Raw genomic sequence first — 22,870 nt, 5'->3', positions numbered from 1 at the left:
ATCTCAGATCAACACTATGAGCAGCAATCAATGTGAAGTGGACAAGTGGAGATGCTGAACATATAGGCACAATGCGGGAGAGTGTAAACAGACTGATTCTACAGTCATTGAACCAATCAATGCCCAGGATACAGAACACAGCACTGTGGTTGGTTGCTTTTCATTCCATTAGCCAATATTGTGCATGTACAATTTCAGTTGGCAAACTTGCTCAAGTGGTAGTGGCATACTGCATTTCCATTGTTATAGTACAGTATTCATTCACAAAATCCAGCAATATAGCAAAAACTCCATAATACAGAATTAGATATATATTTTAAAAACCCAAGATATAGTGAAGCTGCCATGAGTGACCCGTTATAGAGCAAGGGACAACTATACTTCTTAGAAGTACTAGTCGTGAGAAAATTTGTGAGTCACTTCTGAACTTCTCAGTGCTTCAGCCAAGTCTCTAAAAATTATAAATTAAAAAGAAATTGTTTAGGTGAACATAGAATATTATATCTGTCAGATATTTGGGAAAGGAAAGAACTTAAGACCAAGCAAGAGATAGAGAATATTGTGAAATTTAAAATAAATAATTTTGATTACATTAAATGAAAAGGTTTTGTATAAACAAAACCAATGCAACCAAAATTAGAAAAGGAAACAACAAATTGAGGAAAAAAATCTTTATAATAAAATCTTCTGACAAAGGTTTAATTTCCCAAATATATAAGAAGCTAAGTCAATTGTATAAATAATTTGTACAATTGATAAATGGTCAAGGGACATGCATAGGCAGTTTTCAGATAAAAAATCAAAAATAGCGGGGCAGCTGGGTAGTTCAGTAGAGTGAGAGTCAGGCCTAGAGACAGGAGGTCCTAGCTTCAAACCCGGCCTCAGCCACTTCCCAGCTGTGTGACCCTGGGCAAGTCACTTGACCCCCATTGCCCACCCTTACCACTCTTCCACCTATGAGAAAAAACACCGAAGTTAAGGGTCTAAAAAAAATAAAAAATATCAATAAGCACATGAAAAAGTGTTCTAAATCTTTCATAATTAGAGAAATGCAAATCAAAACAACTCTGAGGTACCATCTCACACATAGCATATTGGTCTATATGACAGTAAAGGAAAGTAATAAATGATGGAGAATATCATTTCCACTGCTGGTGGAGATGTGAATTGATTCAAACATTCTGGAAGGCACTTTGGAATTATGGCCCAAGGACTTTAAATGACTGTCTGCCCTTTGATCCAGTCATACCACTGCTGGGTTTGGACCCAAAAGAGATAACAAGGAAAAAGACATACAAAAATATTTATGACCATGCTCTTTGTAGTAGAAAAAAGTGGAAAATGAGGGGGGTGTCCATTGATTAAGAATGGCTGAACAAATTGTGGTATCTGTCGGTGATGGAATGCTATTGTGCTGAAAGGAATAATGAACTGGAGGAATTCCATGTGAACTGGAAAGACCTCCAGGAATTGATGCAGAGCAAAAAGAGCAGAATCAGGAGAACATTATACACAGAGATGGATACACTGTGGTACAATCAAATGTAATAGACTTCTCTACTAATAGCAATGCAATGATCCAGAACAATCCAGAGGAACTTATGAGAAAGAACGCTATCTACATCCAGAAAAAGAACTGTGGGAATAGAAACACAGAAGAACGAATATGATCAATCACATGGTTTGATGGGTGAATGATTGGGGATTTTGACTTTAAACAATCACTCATTTGTAAATATTAATAATATGGAAATACATTTTGAACAATGATACATATATAACCCAGTAGGAATGCTTGTCAGCTCCTGGAAGGAGTGAGGGAAGAGGAGAGGGAAAGAACATGAATCACGTAACCATGAAAAAATATTCCTAATTAACTAATTAATTGATTGATTTTTAAAAAGAAAAAAGGAAAAGAAATTACAGATCTGATTCTAGTGAAATGATTTTTAAAAAATATGTGGATTTTTCCTAAAGATATTACATCTCTAGGCTCTTTCTCATCCCCTATTCACTATCAATTAATCAACCAACAAGAATTTGTTAATTAAATTCTTAACTTCTATCTTAGAATTGACACAAAGTATCACTTTCAAAGCAGATGTGCAGTAGAGCTAGGCAACTGAGACTAAATGACTTTCCCAGGATCATGCAACTAGGAAGTGTATGAAGCCAGATTTGAACCAAGGACCTCCTGTCTCTAGGTATGGAACTCTATCCAATGAGCCACCTAGCTGACCCTCAATAAGCATTCTTAGTCCCCTACTATGTACCAGGCACAGTACAAGGCTCTACGGACACAAAAACAAACATGAGAGAGTATATTTACCTTGAAGAATGAGCAAACGACAAAAAAAGAAACTCAACAAAGAAAATCATTTTGGTGACAGGGACAACCAAAACACAAACTCAAAAGAAGTCAACCAGTTCAATACAGCATCATCCAAAGCCTCCAAAATAAAAACATGAATTTCTCTCTGGCCCAAAATGAATTAATGGAGGACCTCAAAACGGTCTTTAAGAATCAAATAAGAAAGGTAGAAGGAAAAATTAGGAAAAGAAATAAGAATAATACTGGAAAATTGTGAAAGATGAGATAATAGTTTAGACACAAAAAATATATTGAAGAAATTAATATCTTAAAAAGCAGAATAGGCCAATAAGTAAAAAAGTCACAAAAATCCAACTAAAAGAGAAGAACTTCTTAAAAAGAATAATTGTCCAAATGGAAAAAGATATAAAAAAATGTACTGAATCAAAAGAATTTTTTAAAAGGCAGAATGGGCCATATGGAAAAAGGGGTATAAAAAATTCATCGTAAAATACTCTTTACAAAGTAGAATTGGTCAAATGGAAAAGGAGGCACAAAAGTTCACTAAAGGAAATCATGTCAAAAAGATTATAATTGGACTTGGCTACTCTCAGCAATTCAATGACCTGGGACAATCCCAAAAGACTTATTATGGGGGATGCTATCCACCTCCAGAGAAAGAACTGTTGGAATTGTCTTTCACATCAGTGTATCTTTGATTTTATTTGGGGGTATTGGTTTTTTGTGGTGGTTATATCTTACAACAATAACTAATATGCAAGTGTGGTTTGCATGACAATAAAAATGAAAAAAATTAAAATTAGACAAAATAGAAGATTACTCTGTGAGACACCAAGATACAAACAAAGTCAAAGGGATGAAAAAAATAGAAAAAAATGTGAAATATCTCATTGGAAAAACAACAGACTTGGAAAATAAATCCAGGAGAGAATCCAAGAATTTCTGGATTACCTAAAAGCCATGATCAAAAAAAAGAGCTTAAACTTATTTTGCAAGAAGTCATCAAGGAAAATTGTACTAATAGCCCAGAACAAGAGTACAAAGTAGAAATTGAAAGAATCTACTGATCACCTACTGAAAGACATCCCAAAGGATAACTCCCAGGAGTATTATAGCAAAATTCCAGAACTCCCAGGTCAAGGAGAAAATATTGAAAATGGCCAAAGAGAAACATTTTAAATATCATGGAACCACAATCAGGATAACACAAGATTTAGAAGCTTCTACATTAAAGGATTGGAAGCATGGAATATGATATTCCAGAAGACAAAAGGCCTAGGTCTTCAACCAAGAGTCACTTACTCAGCAAAACTGAGAATACTCCTTCAGGGGGAAAAATGGCTATTCATTGAAATAGAGGACTTTCAGACATCCCTGATAAAAAGACCAGAGCTGAATGGAAAATTTGACTCTCAAATACAAGACTCAAGAAAAGCTTAAAAAGATAAACAGGAAAGTGAAATAAAAATGTAATAAGGTTAAATTGCATATATACATACCTACATGAGAAGATGATTCTTGCAACTCCAAAGAATTTTATCCTTATTAGGGCAGTTAGAAAGAATATACACAGAGGGCTAGGGTGTGGGTTGAATATAATGAGATGATATAAAACTAAACTAAATTAAATTAAATTAAGGCATGAGAAAAAGGAATGTATTGAGAGGAGGGGGAAAGGAAAAATAGAATAGAGTAAATTATCTCACATAAAAGAGGCATGAAAAAGTTTTTACAGTGGAGGGGAAAATGGGAAAGGTAGGGAAGGGAATATAAGAATCTTCTTTCATCAGAATCAGGCCAGTGAGGAAATAGCATACATAATCTCTATCTAACCCTAGAGGATAGTAGGAGAGGAAAGGGATAAGAAAATGGTGGTGGGACTGATAGAAAAGAGGGAAAATTGGGGAAGGTAGTTACCCCCTAACCACTGCATGGAAAGTATTCAACCCCAATTCTTCTTATAATCTCTATTATGTTTGTTTAAATTATATTTTAAGGGTTTTTTAACCAATTACATGTAAATAACAAACAGTACCAGCTTTGGGATATATAAATGGAACTCTTTCTTGGAGGACAGAACTTGCCTTCACATTTCCTTTGTAGTTGCCTGGACCTGTGTACTCCAGGGAAAAGGACTGGGGATTGAGAGGAAGTGTCTGGAACTAAAAGTGGTAGTCATGTTGTCTAACTATCAGTCAACAAACATGTAATAAGCTCTTACTATGAGTCAGACATTGTGCTTAACACTGAGAATACCAAGAAAGGAAAATACAAGTTTCCTTGTCACATTGAGCAGGACGAACTGAACTGTTTGACAAGAGATGGTAGAGCCAAGTCAAACATCAAACTTAGCCAGGCTGCCTAGGACTCTGGAGAGAGGCCTGGAAAGTGTAGAGGTAGAGGAAACCTTTCCTTACTGTACTTCACTCCCTTTCATTGAGTCCTGAAAGGTCAATTCCAAAGGGGTTGTGGAGGGCTTTAAAAGTTAAGCAGAGGAGCTTAGTTGTTTGGATAGGGAAATGACATTGTTAAATTTGCATTTAAGGAAAACCACTTTGCCAGCAAAGGGCAGGATCAACTGGTATGGTGAAATTTGGAGAAAGATCATTTAGGAAGCTCTTGCAATAATCTAAATGAAAGGTGGTGAAGGTATTCTAAATGAAAGCTGCATGAGGAGAGAGAAAGTGTGGAATGTGAGAGATGCTGTGGAAGTAGACATCATAAGAGCTGGCAACTAACTGATTTGATACATGAGGTAAGGAAGAGGTTAGAAGCCTGGATGGCTGGAAGGAAGGTGGTGCCTTTACTAAAGTATTGTGAGAATCAAATGAGATAATGGCTTTGTAAACAACAAAGTGTTATATAAATTCCAGTTATTATTATTTTATTATTATTCTACAGTCACTAGGTGTCCAGTGTAGTGATATCTTCAGTCTATTAACCTTTAATTCTATTACTGGTGAATTAAAGCAATGTTTATAGACCAATACAGGGATTTATAGATAAATGTTCAACAACAGAAAGATTTCCATGCTCTCTGAGGGAAAAATGTATGCTCACATGCTTATAAATTTAATCTTCATTATTACCTTTTCTCCCTCATTTTCTTTTTTCTTTTTTTAATTTAATAATTCATTTTATTTTTTAATTTTTAATTTTGAATATTTTCCCATCATTACATATTTCATGTTCTTTCCCTCTCCTCCAAACCCCTCTAACCTCCCGTAGCCAACGCACAATTCCACTGGGTTTTACATGTATCATTGATTAAGACCTAATTCCATATTATTGATAGTTGGACTAGAGTTATTGTTCAGTGTCTACATCCCCAATAATATCCCCATCAACCCATGTGTTCAAGCAGTTGTTTTTCTTCTGTGTTTTTCCCCCTCAGTTTTTCCTCTGAATATGGCTAGTTTTCTTTCTCATAAGTCCTTCAGCCTTGCTCTGGATTCTTGCATTGCTACTAGTAGAGAAGTCCATTATGTTCGATTTTACCACAGTATATCAGTCTCTGTGTACAATATTCTCCTGGAGCTGTTTCTTTCACTCTGCATCAATTCCCAGAGGTCATTCCAGTTCACATGGAATTCCTCCAGTTCTTTATTCCTTTGAGCACAATAGTATTTCATTACCAACAGATACCACAATTTGTTCAGCCATTCCCCAATCGAAGGACATTCTCTCATTTTCCAATTGTTTGCTGCCACAGAGAGTGTGGCTATAAATATTTTTGTACAAATCTTTTTCCTTATTATCTCTTTGGGGTATCTCCCTCGTTTTCTTAAGTCTAGATGTTCAGCAAAACAATAAATGAAACCCTGAAATCTAGCAAATGTCTTTCTGAGATATAAATGCTCATCCTAAAAATTTAATGATTGTCTTTTAAACCAGGTTAGAGTTGGCTCCAGCATAGCCCTGTGCTTTTGACAGTAATAGGGAAGTTTGGAAGAGAAAGGTAGTTTAAGGAAAGATAATGACAGAAATGACCAATAGGCAATTGGTGATACAGGACTAAAGTTCAGAGGGGAGACTGGAGCAATACATACATACATACATATATACATACATAGACAGATACATAAATAGATTCATAGACAGATAGATACATAGATATACAGACTCCATTCCATAAGAGGTAGATATGAAGAGAGATTGAGAGAGATAGATACTTAAAGAGATAGACAGATACATACATACATAAATAGACAGATAGATATAGGTAGATAGATAGACAGATAGATAATTATAGATAGATAGGCAGACCAACAGACAGATAGATTTGTAGATTCAGACATAGATATAGAGTATATAAGATAGTTATATAGAGATATATAAAGTAGATTTATCAATACATAGATTATAGATATATAAGTATATCCAAATTTACATATATGCCTATATATGTGGGGGCATAAATATATAAGAATATAAATGTATTTTTATGCTTAGTATATATAAATATACATCTACTTAGAGATAACAGTTCAATCTATGAGAAATGATGGGATGAGAACTAGAATAAAAGAGAGAGAGAGATAGGGGAGAAGGGAAGAAAGGGGTAAGGGGAGGGGAAAAGGAAAAGTAAGAGGATGAAGAGAGGAAGGGAAGAAGAGAAAGAGGTATCAAAGGAGAAGGGGGAAAGATTTCTAGAACAAAACCCTAGGACACATGCACAGTTGGGAATCATGACATGAATGATCATTCATCAATGGAATATGAGGGGGGAAAAAGTCAGAAAGGCAAGAGAACTAGTCAAGGAGAGAGTAGTTATAGAAACCAAGAGTTGAGAGAATATCTAAGAGGAAAAGTTAATTGTGTCATATGTGCCAGATTGACCAAGAAGGATGAACACTTTAAAAAAAACCCTACAGATTTGGAAATTAAGATATCATTGATAACTTCAGAAAGAATGGTTCAATTGAGTGGTGAGGTCAGATTGTAAAAGGATTAAGGAATAAGTGAAAGGAGAGAAAGTGAAAGGAAGAGGAAAAGAAAAGGGAAGAGGACAAGTATTTATTAAGTACCTAGTATGTACATGGCATTGTGGTGCTTTATAAATATTATCTCCTTTTATTCTCACAAAAATCCTATAAGGTAGGCGCTATTATTATTCCAATTTTACAGTTGAGGAAACTGTGGCAGATTGAGATAAGATAACCTGCCCAATATCATACAGCATGGATTTGAACTTGAGTTCCTAATTCCATACACCAGTGCTCTATCCACTCTGCCACTTACCTACATAAAAAAAGGAAAGTGAGGCATAAAAATATTAAGTAACTTGTCCAGGGTCACACAGCTAGTAAGTGTCTGAGGCTAGATTTGAACTCTGGTCTTCCTGAGTCCTAATCCTGTGCTCTATTCACTGCATCACTTATCTACTTAAAGAAGCAAGTTTAGATAGCTTTTTCAAGAAATTTGACTAAAAAAGGGAGAAGAAATAAAGATAATAGCATAACAAGTAAAATGATGTAAAAATTTTGTTTTTTGTTGGAGGGATAAGATCAAGAATACATTTAGGGGTTGGCTTCAGCAAAGAGAAAAAAAAACACCTTTTTTCTTTTCAGAAACTGGGGGAAAGTTGGAAAGGGAGGAGATATCAAATGGTTTTCAGATGACTAGAAAGATGGAAGAGGGAGCTTACAGTTAATGGCCTTAATTTAACTTCACTAAAACTAAGTTTCCTCACCTGTAAAATGATTCTAATAATTGCACCGCCAACCTACTAGATTGCTATAAGGAAAGTGCTTTATAAACCATAAAGTGCTCAATCAATCAGTCCATTAACAAGAATTTATCAAGCACTAATTATGTGCCAGGGAGCATGCTAGGAATTAGAGATACAAATATAAAGAATGAAGCAATTCAGAATTTCTAGGTTTATTTATAACCTAATAAAAAATATACACAATGCTATATTTTACTGTACCATAACACATTACGCAACACCATACCATGCCATGCTATTTGTTGTTCAGTCATTTCAGTTGTGCCTGACTTTTTCATGACCCCATTTGGGGTTTTCTTGCCAGAGATACTGAAGTACTTTGCCATTTCCTTCTCTGGCTCATTTTATGGATGAGGAAACTGAGGCAAAGAGGATGAAGTGACTTGTCCAGGGTCACACAGCTAGTCAAGTGTTCGAGGCCAGATATGAACTCAGGAAGATGAGTATTCCTGATTCCAGGTCTGACACTATTCAATGTGTCATTGTTAAAATCCTCCCTTCTATTGGAAATCTTTCAACTCTCATGGCTTCCCCATGTTGCTTATTCCAAATTTATGCTGTATATAGCCTGTATATATGTCATTAGATGGGTAGTCAGAAAAATAAATAGATAGATACATAGATAGATGATAGATAATGCATGTATGTTTTTCCCATTAGATTGTAAAGTCCTTGAGAATTAGGACTTTTATCTAGTTTTGCATTTCCATTGTTTAGCACAATGTCTGGCACAGTGTAGGTGCTTATTTATAAACTTACTGACCATGTATTTATGTAACAAAAAGATTGAGATAGATGCTTGCTGGTTTGAGGCAGAGCTTTTCTATGGTCTCTTTCTCAACTACTTGGGAGTTTTACCTCTTGACCTTTGGACTATTGGAGCTTATCTTTGAGAAACTAATATCTTCCATCCTAAAGCATTGCAGGAAGAAGAGAAAAAGCCCAGATCTGGACAGGAGCAGTGGAAGAAAGACTGAAGGGAACTTGAATATAGAAAGCCATAGAGAGTAATTCCTATATGTTTATTACTGCCAGATTTTAAGACTGAATCTAGGTGGATGTATTATGCACTGAATGTATCTGGGGTAACCCTTTGCTTCTAATAAATTCCCTCTGGCTTACAGATGGAGCCTGGTGAGTTTTATATCTTCCCTTCAGACTCTCTTTCTCTCTATCTTTCCCTTGCTCTCCAAAGATGTGAGACTATGTCTTTGAGTCTGATGCATGCTCCTTGGAAAGAGATGCTTCCTTTAAGACATAAAAGTTTGTTTACCTTTCTATAAAAATTGTTTACTTTTTCTTACAAGCAGGAATACTAAATAGTACTAATCTATATGTATATTATTATCGCTCAAATATAGCAGCAATTAGGGGGGTTCCTGTAGTGAGAGATAGATATAAAACAATAACATTTTTCCAAGGGGTTCAGGGCAGAGAGAATACTTATACTGGAGTCCCCCTACACAATGAGTCATGCAGTATTGACTGCTATAATTAGTTAGATCATAATAGAGGCAGGGCTTCTGCTATCTTTTTCACTGTTGTTGAAATCAACTAGTTGTATCTAATTCTCCATGACTCCATTTGAGATTTTCTTGGCAGAGATACTGGAGTGGTTTGCTATTTCTTTCTTTGGGTCATTTTGCAGATGAGGAAATTGAAGCAAACAGAGTTTTGTCCAGGTCACACAGTAAGTATCTAAGGCCAGATTTGAGCCCAGTTATTCCTGTCTCCAGCCCTGGTGCTCTACCCACTATTCTACCTACCTTCCAATCAGCTAACTTGCCTAGGCTAACTTGGAAAGAAAAGTCATTGTTTGAGGAGAGGAATGAAGAGAGTAGCTTAAGAAAGTCATTGTCAAAGGAGAGGTAGCACAGACCCCCTAAAAAAGGGAGAAATAAATAAAAGTGACTGATAACTCTGCCTGCTTGCTACCTAACATAACCATCCCCCCAACACTGTTATGAATTTAAATCAGATCCCTTGATATGATAGATACTTCTGGAGAGCAAAGACTGCTGCATTTTGTATTTGTATCCCCAGTCATCTAGCATGGTACCTGGCAATTATCAGGCTCAATTAATGCGTATTTACTGATTTATTTTTATATTCTCAACAGGAAGAAAATGGAATTCAAGAAACTCTTATTCAAAATGACACTTTTCCAAAGAATAGAATCATCCTACGTAAAGACCATGGAATCTATCTATCACCAATTGAAATTCTTGACAATGACAGAAAGTTTTCCTGCCATGTTACAATCCAATCTGGCAAAATCCTGAAGAATGTTACCAGAATTAAAGTTTTTGGTAAGACTTTCTGGTTCTCCTTTTAGTCTCACTGCTGTTTTCAGGTGATTCTTCTGCATTTACCTCTGCCATGCACTGTGAAGGGCAAGATTTGGTTCTGCACAGTCTAATCGAAAACGATTTTTTTCAGCATCTTTTGAGATAATCATATGGTTTTTGTTGGTTTGCTTGTTGATATGGTCAATTATGTGAATGGTTTTCCTAACGTTGAACCATCCTTGCATTCCTGGTATAAATCCCACCTGATCATAATGAATAGCCCTTGTGATCACTTGCTGGAGTCTTTTTGCTAGTATTCTGTTTAAGATTTTTGCATCAATGATATATTTTGGTTCTGAAAGGCAACAGCAAAAATGACAACAAAAACTCAGCTAGCAAAATAGAATAAAATTAAAAGCAACAGTGTTGACTGTTAACTTGCTAGTGACCACTGGATCATGTATAACTCGACTTTTTTCTCAATAGTATTGGAAATCCCTTTTTATTGTCACTGATGAAAACCTAATCATAGAGGTGGTAAGGTGGCTCAGTGAATTGAGAGCCAAACCTAGAGATGGGATATTCTGGGTTCAAATCTGTCCTCAGACTAGCTATGTGACAAGTCACTTGACCCTCATTGCTTAATTCTTACTATTCTCTGCTTTTGAACCAATATACAGTATTGATTCTAAAATAAAACACAAGGTCTAAAACAGCAACAACAATAACAACAAACCTGGCCATCTGGCATTGTTTTCTAGAGCACCAGGATGTAGAAATAGAAAGAGACCAGACAAATGAGGAAACTTCTCCTGTCTCTCATTCCAAGTAGCCCTTGCAGGAACAATTTCAGACCTCATGGACTGAATAAATACCCAAGCTCTTCCAGGAAAGTGATTTGTCAAGATTCCCACTGTATCACCTCTTGATTAAGTAATACTGGCCTCTTGGGGGTTCATGAACAAAATACTTCCTCTCTTGTGTCCAGAAATTTTCTCTGTCTCTCCCCTATGCCTAGAGCCCTCTCCCTCCTCTGTTTTACTGCTTACCTTTCTTTAGCTTCCTTTTAAGTCCCAAATAAAATCCCTATTTCTATAGGGAGCCTTCCTTAACCCTTTCTAACTCTAGTGCCTTTTCTTTGTCAATTGTTTCCCATTCATCCTGTATCTAGAGAACTTTGTATATGTGTGTTTACATGTTGGTGTCCCCCATTAGATTTTAAGTTCCTTGAGGAGAGAGACAGTTTTTTGCCTCCTTTTGTATTCCCAGTGCTTGGCACAGTGCCCGGCATATAATTGTTTATTGATTAATTGATTGATTGGTTTGTTTGGAAAAAAAGGATCTGGGTTCATGTTTTTACCTCTGTGTCTTTGGACAAATCTTTTCACCTCAGTCCCCTTATCTGTAAAGTGAGAATTTTAGATTAAACGAATTTTGAGCTTCCTTCCCATTCTAAATCTATACTCCAGTGATCCCCAAAAGTCCAGGGTGACCCAGGGCCAGTCCAATTCTCTCCAGCTATACTAAACTGGAGGAGACCTTGATTCTATACAGTAACCTAATACATTAAAATAAACACTGTTCAACTACCCACTCTTACCATTTCTAAGTCTTTGGTATTTACTCATCACTCACCTTGCTTTGGCTGATTTCAACAGTGCCAGCCTCCTGCAATTGTGTACTCTGGCTTAGCAAGAGACAAAGAAGTTTATCAGTTCCCTTGCAGCACTTACTTTGACATCACTGAACCCTTTGTTTCCTGACTCCAGAATCTAACCTCCAAGAATATGACAAGTAGTTAGTCATCTATAACAGATCCAATCCATCCTTGAGCTCAAAATGAAGTCAGCCTTATTCCAGGGACAGTCTATCTCATTGATAAACCTGATCCTGTTCAGTTCCTTTCAATGGTCCTATTCTACAATCCTTCAATTCTCCCAGCATTCTTTTGTTAATAGGCATATTCAGGGATTCATTTCTCTCTCACATCTCTTTGATTATGATGTTAATCTCTATATCTGCTTTGCTCATGCAAATTAATCCTTCACAAAGTAAAATAATCAAATACTCCTTATATTTTTATGGCACTAGACATTCAAATCATGGCTTACGACAAAGCATAACCTATTATCTTGGCTCTTTTAGCCCCACTTTCTAACCAAGTGAGCTTATCAACTGAGTTGAAAAGTATAACTGAGTATTGGGTTGGGAGTGGAATAAGAACCAGAGGTAAGAAAGACACTTAACATCTTTGGACCATATTGTCTCCATCTTTAAAATGAAGATATTGGAGTAGATCAGAAATAAAATTTTTGATCTTTGAATTTCTTATTTTTATAATTGTATTTCAGTATTATTGGTCTCCTTTGTAATTGTATATACCTGTGGTTCCCAAACTTTTTTGGCCTACCACCTCCTTTCCAGAAAAAAATATTACTTAGTGCCCCCTGTCACATACTATTACCGCCCCCTTACAGTTATTCACCTCTCCCAACTGCACCTATGGCTGTCACCGCTCTCCTGGATTGCTGCAGCACCCACCAGGGGGTGGTGGTGCCCACTTTGGGAATCACTGGTATATACTTTATTTTACATATTTTAAACCATTATTCTGAGAAGGGGGCCACGGATTTATCAATCAACTCAATTATGACAGAGCTCTTACTATGTGCCAAGCACTGGACTAAGCTGGGGACACAAACAAAAATAAGAAAAATTCCTTGACCACAAGGAATTTATATTCTAATGGCAAAAGACAACACATTAATGAAAGCTTTAGGTATGGGAAAGGCAAAAGCATAAGATGTGAGGGCACGGTAAAGGAAGGGCAGTGAGTAAAAAAAAAAGAAGCCAAAGCAATCTTCTCCAGGGCAAGATATCATTTTATTAACAGTAATGTGTGTGTATCCACTCTAGAAAAAGGATCTCATTGGCACCTCAGCAACAAGCCAGGAATGTGAGAATGATCAATTTATTAGTTAAGCTAGCAATAATCAATAAGTTTGATCAGTGGTCCCTTTTGATAACCAAAGACTCAGTGAAGTCCTGAAGGGTCTTTTAAATCTAGGTGTGTCTTCCCTCAGATTGGCTTGGCAGTACATTATTTGGAATTTCCCTGGCAGAGGCTAGACAATCCTAATTGGTAGAGAAGGATTGAGAGTAACCTCAGCTTCTCCCTTTTCCTTCATCTTTGGGAGGCAGAAGTAATCTTCAAGTGACAGGATTAGTCTAAAGCAGGGGAAAGTGGGCTGGCCTTCAAATATGACCCATTTTGCCTCTCTCTGTCACTTAAGGAATGTGCTTTATGAGACTCAGCTGCTTCCAGCAATCTTGGTTAAAAAAAACCCAAACCATTTCAATTAGGTCCTCCTCCTCCTCTCCCCTCCACCCTTTTTGGCCTCCCCTCAGAGATCAATTCACTTCTAAATTTGATAAGGAAAAAGCAAGAACAGGACAGTAGTTCCCCTGGAGAGGGTCTAGCTCAGGGTCAGCAACGTATGGCTCTTGAGCCATATCTGCCTCTTTTGAGGGCCAGATATGGCTCTTTCTGCAGGAGCCATAAAGTCAAATTTTTTTTTTCAGGTGCTGTTACTGGAGCGCGCACTGTTATAGGAACACACACTGTGAGCACTGTATGGCTCTCACGAAATTAAATTTTAAAAAATGTGGCGTTTCTGGCTCTCACGGCCAAAAAGGTTGCCGACCCCTGGTCTAGCCCAAGCTAGTTAATAAGCAGGTCACTTGGAGGTTGGGAGAGATCACATTATTCAATCCCACCCTTCAGAAACTGTCTGATGAGCTAGACTGAGTTGTCTGAAAAATGAGGAAAAGGATGGATTATAGAGTCATTTTAGTTATTAAATAATACAACATAATATTAATTTTCCTTAGAAGAATAGAGTACAGTCATCTGGAGATGAATGATACATTGCTAGATTAATCACCTTCCTGAAATGGGGGTTCTGGGAAGAACCGTTAAATAGGAGGGAGAAGCCACAAAGGTACCAAAATGCTAAGAGACCTTTGACACACAAAGGACTTTAAAATTCCTGGTCTATATGATCTTTACAAGGGACTCTTTTAGTTTTAAAATTCTGTAATTACGTATACTGGGAATATCTTTAAACTAGAGCCTCAGCCCAAGACTCACCCCTCTAGTGTTAAGACCTCAGGGTCACTCCTGCCTACCATCATTACTACTCAGGATCCTCCCTCCCTTCTCTCCACCCTTCCTTTTAGATGCTATTGTCAAAGATCCTATTGTCTGTCTTGCCACTATTAGATAAGAACAAAAATTTTTAAATGAAATAATTAATATGGAAGTTTATGAGGTCATCCATCAGACAAGAGACCTGAAAAAGGTTGTCCACTTTCCTGAGTGCCTGTTAAGTTACATATTATATTATTGTTATTTAGTCGTGTCTGATTCTATAATATCTAGATATATATCTATATCTAAAATACATAAAGCTCTCTATATAAAACATATATAGAGATATTATATGTAATATCTGTATATAAAACCCATCTGAGGTTTTCTTGGCAAAGATACTGAAATGGTTTGCTATTTCCTTCTCCAGCTCGTTAAATTGATGAGAAACTGAGGCTAAACTAAGATTAAAGTGTTTGCCTAGATTCGCACAGCTAATAAGTGTCTAAGGCTAGATTTGAACTCATTAAGATAAATGTTCCTGATACCAAACCTAAAGCTCTATCCAACTGTAACAACTAACTGCCTTTACATTTTATATAGGATTCAAAGAAAGGACCAAGGAAAGAGTAATTGATTGGTCAACATGGAGGCAGTTTCCAGATAAGACACATGGGTGGGTTGCTCAAGATATAAAATGGGAAAAAACTCCTTACATTCCTTTTTTCAGGCTTTGAGTCCAACTGGGTTTCTGATCAGCATAACCTATAGTTCCTGAGTCAATCTGATCTTTTAAACAAATGACCTAGTCTCTTAGCTATGAAGGGCTACATTCAAGCAATGCCATAAAGTTTTCCCATACCACCTCTGAGAATTTTCACCAAAGATCACTTTCTTCCCCTAATATTAGATCACAGTTTCAGTTCTTTATCCATTAAAACTCTCAATTCTCTCTCCTCAACTCTTAATTCCACTCTTTCTCCTGTAGAGTCTTTTTCCCTTTCTTCCTCATTCTATTCATTATATCTATTACACCCCCACCCCAAAATCTCTATACCAGATCCTTATCCCAGATAAGAGTCTGGGATGGAACAACAGGGATGTGAACAGGAAATAAAAAACAAAAATGTCAGACAGCAGTTGAAATTATCTACAAAGATTAAGATGGATCTGAAGGAGATAAGCAATACATAAAATGCAATAAGGTATTATAAGTGTGGCTAGAATAATTGCTAACTAATCCCTAAGTAAAGAGAAGGTGGAAATAATGGTCTTCCTCATGTGGAATGGAAGGTATGGGAACTCAGAATTAGATGGAGCCTTTACAGTTGTGATAAACCACATTAATTTTGTAACACAGGAACTTTTACAAAGGAATATTTACTTAGCAAAAATAGAATCACAAATATACAGATTTGTTGCCCCAACACATAGGAAACATAAGCTCCCTTGCTCCTCTTCAGTCTCTTGGAAGGGGAAGTTCATAACTTAGCATTGTTCCCATTGATAATAGTCACACTTCCATGTCCAAACCCTCCCTTTGGCTTGAACTCCGAGCATTCTGGTTTCTTATGGCTTCCATGGCACACTACCCCAACTGTAACCCTGGTTTCAAGGTGGCCATAGCTCTCAACTCCTGTAAGGATCACCTCTGGCATGTGAAATTACTAACAAGTAATAGCATTGAAGAGAAACAAATTGCTAACAAAGTATTGAAGAGAAACCACCACTCATTTTTTCAGAGATGTCTCTTTTAGAAAAGAGGGAGTAGGAGAAGGAAACACTTTCTCCTCTTACCAGTTTAGTTCATGGAGTCCATACTGAGTGCAGCAGATAGGAGATACTAAAAAGAAAGCAACCAAAAGATGACAGAAAAGAGAGTGCATGGATCAACTTTGCCAGTTTTAAAGGCACAGGTAACAGGTTCCTTGTGAGGAAACTGGGCCCCTCAAAGGTGTCTCCAAGTTAGAACTGGATATGCCCAGGAAAGCCTAGGCATTGCATTGAACTTTAATATCCTTTAATTCCAGTAGTATGGGCACTACCTTCATGGTTGCAGACTGAAACCCTCTCCATGCCCTGGTAACATACCTTTGTGAGTTACTGTGGTTGAAATAATTCAGGACTGGTATAAGGTCGGGCACTATGACTATATTCTAATCCTTTCTAGTTATGGAAAGTTTTCCAAGATTTGATCTCCATTGATATAGCCTTCAAGAACTTAAGGATATTCATTACACTATAACAAAGGAGGAAGGCTTAAGTAGAAGATGGCCAAGTTTCAGTTCTAGATTTTCCAGAACAAGAAAATAACATACTTTTAATGAGATTTTAACAAAATAAATATCCCTTGTCAAATCGTGTTTCTTAACTTGGGTTTAAACATTATAGTTAACCTCTCAGTAGCAGAGTGTAGCAGGTAAAAGAGTGAGTTTATGCTAAAGTAAAGGAGATAGAAGGCAGAAGTTATAGATAAATGCAATATTAAAAGGTGTTCATCCACAAGGGACTGGCATTTCCATTGACCACCCTAGAAGGGGGTAGTAATGAGACAACTGAGGTGCACTTATACAGGAGGGAGAGAGAAGTCAGTGACATGGATTTAGATTGAATGGGTGAGAGTTCAAGTGGAGGCAGCAAATACATTAGATTAAAAATATTTAAATTCTCATTAATTGATGCTCAGATGCTGGATAATCATGATACAATATCAAACTATTATTTTGCTTTGATTTCAAAGAATTTGTTTTTTATTCTTTTTACTAACTAAGGAATTTTCACTATTACAAAATAGGTTTGTAACAAGAAAAAGTAGGTGAATAAGTCAAACAAAGATGGAAGATATATAATGGCTCTAGAAAGCAAAGTCAGCACAAGTAGGACAGTGAGAAAAAGTCATCAGAGTCACCTGGGAAAAGGGAAATCAAGGAAATCTGAACCAGGGGCATGAGGAGATTACACTAGGAGATGGGACAGAAAGTAAAGAGATAGAAGACAGACCACAGAAGGTGTACACACATACAAACACACACACACACACACACACACACACACACACACACACACACATATACACACACACTCATTTGAAACCTGGCCCCTAACCTGTCATATGAAATGATCTTCAGTGTAATTAACCATGTTTATATTTTCTTTCAAGCTAAACCAGACATCTCTATGGATATGCAGAGCAACTCCACTGATATCTTGGAAGAGGTAAGTAACATTAAAGCTTTTAGAAAACCTTAGTCTCGGGGGCAGCTGGGTAGCTCAGTGGATTGAGAGCCAGACCTAAAGACAGGAGGTGCTAGGTTCAAATCTGGCCTCAGACACTTCCCAGCTGTGTGACCCTGGGCAAGTCACTTGACCCCCATTGCCCACCCTTACCACTCTTCCACCTAGGAGCCGATATACAGAAGTTAAGGGTTAAAAAATTAAAAGAAAAAAGAAAACCTTAGTCTCTATAAAAGGCTAAAATTTATGCCCATCAAGAACATTTTCATTAAAGGATTTGAATTTCAATTCTATTAACACTCAATTATTGGAAAAGGTGGAAAGAGAGAGACTATGTTGTCACTCTAAAAGGTGAACTAGATCTCCTGTTGCTGGATGTGGTTTTCAAATGACCCATGGACTCTTACCCCAGTCTTCAATTTCTTTTAGAAAGATAGCTTCCAGTTCTCTACTCTTCATTTTTGGTGGTACAGTAGATACAGTGCTGGACCTCCCTTAGTCTCAGTTTCCTTGTTGGTAAATAGGGTTGATAATAACATCTATCTTTCAGAGTTGTTGAGAGGATAAAATAAGATGATTCATAGAGTACTTTGCAAAACTTAAAGTACTATACAAGATGTCCTAAAAGTCTTAGTGCAATTTTAAGCTTTGGTACCTGTTGTTATTTTGGCAAAAGACAATAGAAACTCAATGGTGAGAATGAAGTATTAGCTCAGATAGTATTCACACCAGCTTTATTTCCTGTTTTTTCTTCCTGTTACATTTATTTTGAATTGATAAGAGACAAATGGAAACCAGTGGATTCTTCTGTAGTGATCCAGTTATAAAACTTCTAACAAGGCTCCAAACTTTCTCAGCTCTTCTCTACACATCCTTTTTAGGTTCTTCCATAGAGTTGTCTTACAATCTACCAAATAAGGCATTTTCACTATTGCAGAATAGGTTTGTAACAGGAAAAGATAGGTGAATGAAACAAGCAAGGATATCAAAGTCAGCACATGTGGGACAGTGAGAAAAAGGTTTATCAGATAGGGAGGAACACCATGACTCCTAAAAGGAAATCAAGAAAGTCTGAACATGACCCTATGGTCATGACTGACATGGCATTCATAAAGGCAAAAGTGGCATATTAGTTGTAGTAGTGGCCAGTGGGGACAAGGGCCAGATGAAAATATTTCTTTGGTGGGCACAGTACAAGTGAGGGAACCAAGGAGTCCTCCATTCTCATTGCTCTTCACTTCCTCCTTCATCTTCACATCCTCCTCTCCCTTCATCCCAGGATGCTCTTCTTTCTTTTCTTCCTCCTTTATTCTTCCCTTCAACCAACTCTTTGCTTCACAAGTGCTCTAGGAAGCTTACTGGACTTGAATAGGAAACTTCAGGATAGTGCAAAGACTAAATATTTAAATCTTAGAAGTAGTTATTTGTGATCAACAATTGGTACCCTGAATAAATCCAATAATTTTGGGGATTTTAATGTGAATGAAAAATAAGGAGACATCTGCTTGATCTAGTCTTCCTTTCTTCTTCATTAGAGGGTCTGATTTGGGGCTGGGGTAAAACCATAGTTTCAAGTACAATGTTATATGCGGTCTTTCCTCATATATTTTATTGGCCAAACCAATAAAACCAAACAGGGCAAAATTAATGTGGTCCTGTCGCTAATGGGAGCCTTTCTGGTACCTACCAATAAACTCTAGGGGGTTCTGCATCCCCCTGTCCACAAATCATCACTATGTTTTCTAAATAGAGCGAGGTGAATTTTAAGCCAATATCAATTTTTCTTTCCGTTGCTTTTCTTGTCTTATATCTTCTAAAACATGATTTCTGAGCTGGGTGTTATTCGTACAAATTGCCTCCAAACTCTGACTACTCCTGATCTTTTTTACTTTAAGGAAGCAGAAATTTTGCCTCTGTGCTCAAAGATTTACTGGCCTTCCAGTAGTAGATTCAGGAACATAGAAGGATGAAATTTTTCCCCATAGAAGTATCTGAGAGGATCCAGTGCACCGATAAATCCAGCTAGTAGGACAATTTTCAAAATCAACAAGCCATCAAGTCTCCATTTTCCTCTCCAGTGAGGCCACAACAGCAAGAATCTTAATATTACACACAAAGTTAAAGATGAGATTGACTTTGTCTTTGTTAACACTAGAATCTCAAGACCTAGACATGTCCAAACCAGCATTCACCTTCACCCATTTTATTTTCCCATGTAAATTTATGATTTCTATAGTAGTAGTAACAGTAGCTTGTAAGAATTCTTTCTGGCTGGAAGTCTTATCAAGGCAGGAAGCTGGCTCTATTCATATAGGAGGTTCTTTACATATGTCCTGTGGGGGGAAAATAGATAGAGTTAAAGTGCATGTTCTTCTTTTCTGTCAACAAGCATTGTTCTTTTAGGTAGTTTTACTAAACTTTTTGGGAAATTACTTTAGAAAGGCATTGTTTACATGTTTGTTGGGAAGTATTTGTAGTGTCATGTAGCAATTTTCTAAAGCAGTGATGGGCAAACTACAGACCGCGGGCCAGATGTGGCTCCTGAAATGTTCTATCCAGCTGTGTGACATTATTCCTAATATGGCGAATACAATGAGCAGAATACAATACAATGAAAACTTCGAAAGAATTGCCTTAAAAACAGACTGACAGATGAGCATTTCCTTTCCTTTGGCCCCCTCTTTAAAAAGTTTGCCCATCACTGTTCTAAGGCTAAGTTGCTGAGAAGATGCCAATCTGTAGTAGTAGAGAAAGTTTCCTTACCTAGAAGTTCCCCATCTCAATAAAAATCACAGGTCCAATCCCCATTCCTATCCCCATATCTACTATGTCCAAATGAATGTGTCCATAAAGTACATAAATCTCATGCACTATGAGTAATACACAATTAAGCCTGGAGTCAGAAAGACTCATCTTCATGAGTTCAAATCAGCCTCAGACATTTTAAGTAGTGGCCATGCATGGGTGAACCACTTAACCCTGTTTGTCTCAGTTTTTTCGTCCGTAAAATGAGCTGGAGAAGGAAATGACAAACCACATTATTATCTTTGTCAAGAAAATTCCCAAATGGAGTAAAAAAGAATCAGACATGATAGAAATGACTAAACAACAAAATATGTGTTTTAAAAATAGACAAAGACATAAAGATGTATTCTCACTTTACTCCCTTTCTTGGACAGTTATTATGTTGAAAAATAGACAAATGAAACTTTGTAGGTCTGAACAGTATGGAAGGCTACACCATGTCCCATGTACTCATTTACCAAACTCTGGTTTTATCTGTCTATCTTACATAGTGCTTATCTTTGTCTCTCTCTCTCTCTCTCTCTCTCTCTCTCTCTCTCTCTCTCTCTCTCTCTCTCTCTCTCTCTCTCTCTCTCTCTCATTCTGAATCACTGACTGATTTCTTCTTTTAATGAGGATGCCCTTCTATCCTTTCCTCTTATCCTTGCAAAGGAATCCAATTTATTAGTAGCAGCATGCCCAACTCTCAGGTTTGGTGATATCTCCCCCTTAAATCCAATTGAAAATCTTGTCTCACTAACTGCTTCCTTCCCATTATTTCTCAGTCTCAGAATCAGTAGGTTGCAGGAAGTACTTTCTCACTCTCCTGATTATGTCATTCACAAAATAGAAGTTTTGTGTTTTTTTTTAATTTAGTATGTCTCAAGAAGCAAGATGATATAGTGAAAAGACTTGATTTCAAATCCTACCTCTCCTCTTATTAGATAGCCTTAGGAAAGTTATTTTGAGGGCTCTGAGATCTGCTTTCATTCTATATAAAATCAGGTGGGAAGAGAGGATAAGGATTGACCCAAGATAATCTCCAAGATGGCATGGTACACTGGAGAATTCCCTGGCTCTTAGAACTTTCTGGTCCTCAACTTCCTTATCTATAAAATGAAAGGGTTAAACTAGATAGCTTCAGATATCCCTTCCATTCCCTCACTAATGACCTTTTACAACTCCAAATCCCTATAAAGAACAAATCCCTCCCACACCTATCCCTTTATTTCTTTTTCCTAGACATTTGTGTCATGGTAAACAGTTTTCAGAATAGACCTGAAAGCTAGAAATCATTTTAAGAGGGCGATGAGGGAATACTATTAATAAATACCTGAAATGAAGGGGAGGATTATGTTGTAGTGTAAGGACCTCAGGAAGCAAGGTGGCTCAGTGATTGAGAACTAGATCTAGATATGGGCAGTTCTGGGTTCAAATCTGGCCTCAGACTTCCTGGCTCTAAAAATGTCTAAGATTGTAACTTTCTGAGGAGATGCTGACTTGCATTGATAGAGGGAATCTTCTCATCTGGGATTTCCTTATGCCAGTAAAACAATGAATCCACTCCTTATGTTGTTGTTCAGTAGTGTCTAACTCTTTTTTTTTAAATCTCTTGAAGTCGAGAGAGTTTTTTTATTTTATTTTGTTTTATTTTATTTTATCTTATTTTTAAACCCTTGCCTTCTGTCTTGGAGCTGGCCCCAAGGCCGAAGAGTGGTGAGGGTAGGCAATGGGGGCTCAAGTGACTTGCCCAGGGTCATACAGCTGGGGAGTGTCTGAGGCCAGATTTGAATCCAGGACCTCCTGTCTCTAGGCCTGGTTCTCAATCCACTGAGCTACCCACCTGCCCCCAGCAGTGTCTAACTCTTTATGACTAATTTGGGATTTTTTTTGACAAAGATACTGGGTGGTTTGCTGCATCCTTCTCCAGCTCATTTTACAAATGAGGAAACTGAGCCCAATAGGGTTAGGTGATTTGCCCAGGGTTACATAGGTAGTAAGTGTCTGAAGCAGACTCACATTTACAAAGAAGAATATTCTTGACTCCAAGCCTTAAATTTTATCCATGATGCCATATAGAAGCCCCGACTTCAGTCTTTTTTCCTTACTTTACTACTTTCCTCAAAACTTTGTTGGGAAAATGCTTTACAAACTTTCAAATCTTTGCATAAATTGAACCATAGTGAGTCTTAACTCTTAACTGAACTCAAGTGTGGGCCAGGCTATTCAGTGAATTACCCTAAATCATTTTTGCCACTGGTCTCCATATTTCCTTCTAAATTAGAACCAGGAGTACAAATAAGAAATTTGTTCATGATTGTAGAAAAATAATACAATCATAGATTTAAAGC

At 37.1% G+C, this 22,870-nt stretch overlaps 1 protein-coding gene across 1 annotated transcript in view; it reads left to right on the top strand.

The window, feature by feature from the left end:
* The window catches only part of CD96 (CD96 molecule), a 130,719-nt gene that overhangs the window by 26,284 nt on the left and 81,565 nt on the right, over positions 1–22,870 (top strand). Inside the window, exons 4-5 of the mRNA XM_044669187.1 lie at positions 10,183–10,372; positions 17,662–17,717. Of these exons, the coding sequence (XP_044525122.1) occupies positions 10,183–10,372; positions 17,662–17,717 (246 nt within the window). The remainder of the gene's footprint in view (positions 1–10,182; positions 10,373–17,661; positions 17,718–22,870) is intronic.

Source organism: Gracilinanus agilis, chromosome 3, assembly GCF_016433145.1.
Source record: "Gracilinanus agilis isolate LMUSP501 chromosome 3, AgileGrace, whole genome shotgun sequence".
Taxonomy (NCBI): domain Eukaryota; kingdom Metazoa; phylum Chordata; class Mammalia; order Didelphimorphia; family Didelphidae; genus Gracilinanus; species Gracilinanus agilis.
This window is presented reverse-complemented; position numbering and strand designations above follow the sequence as displayed.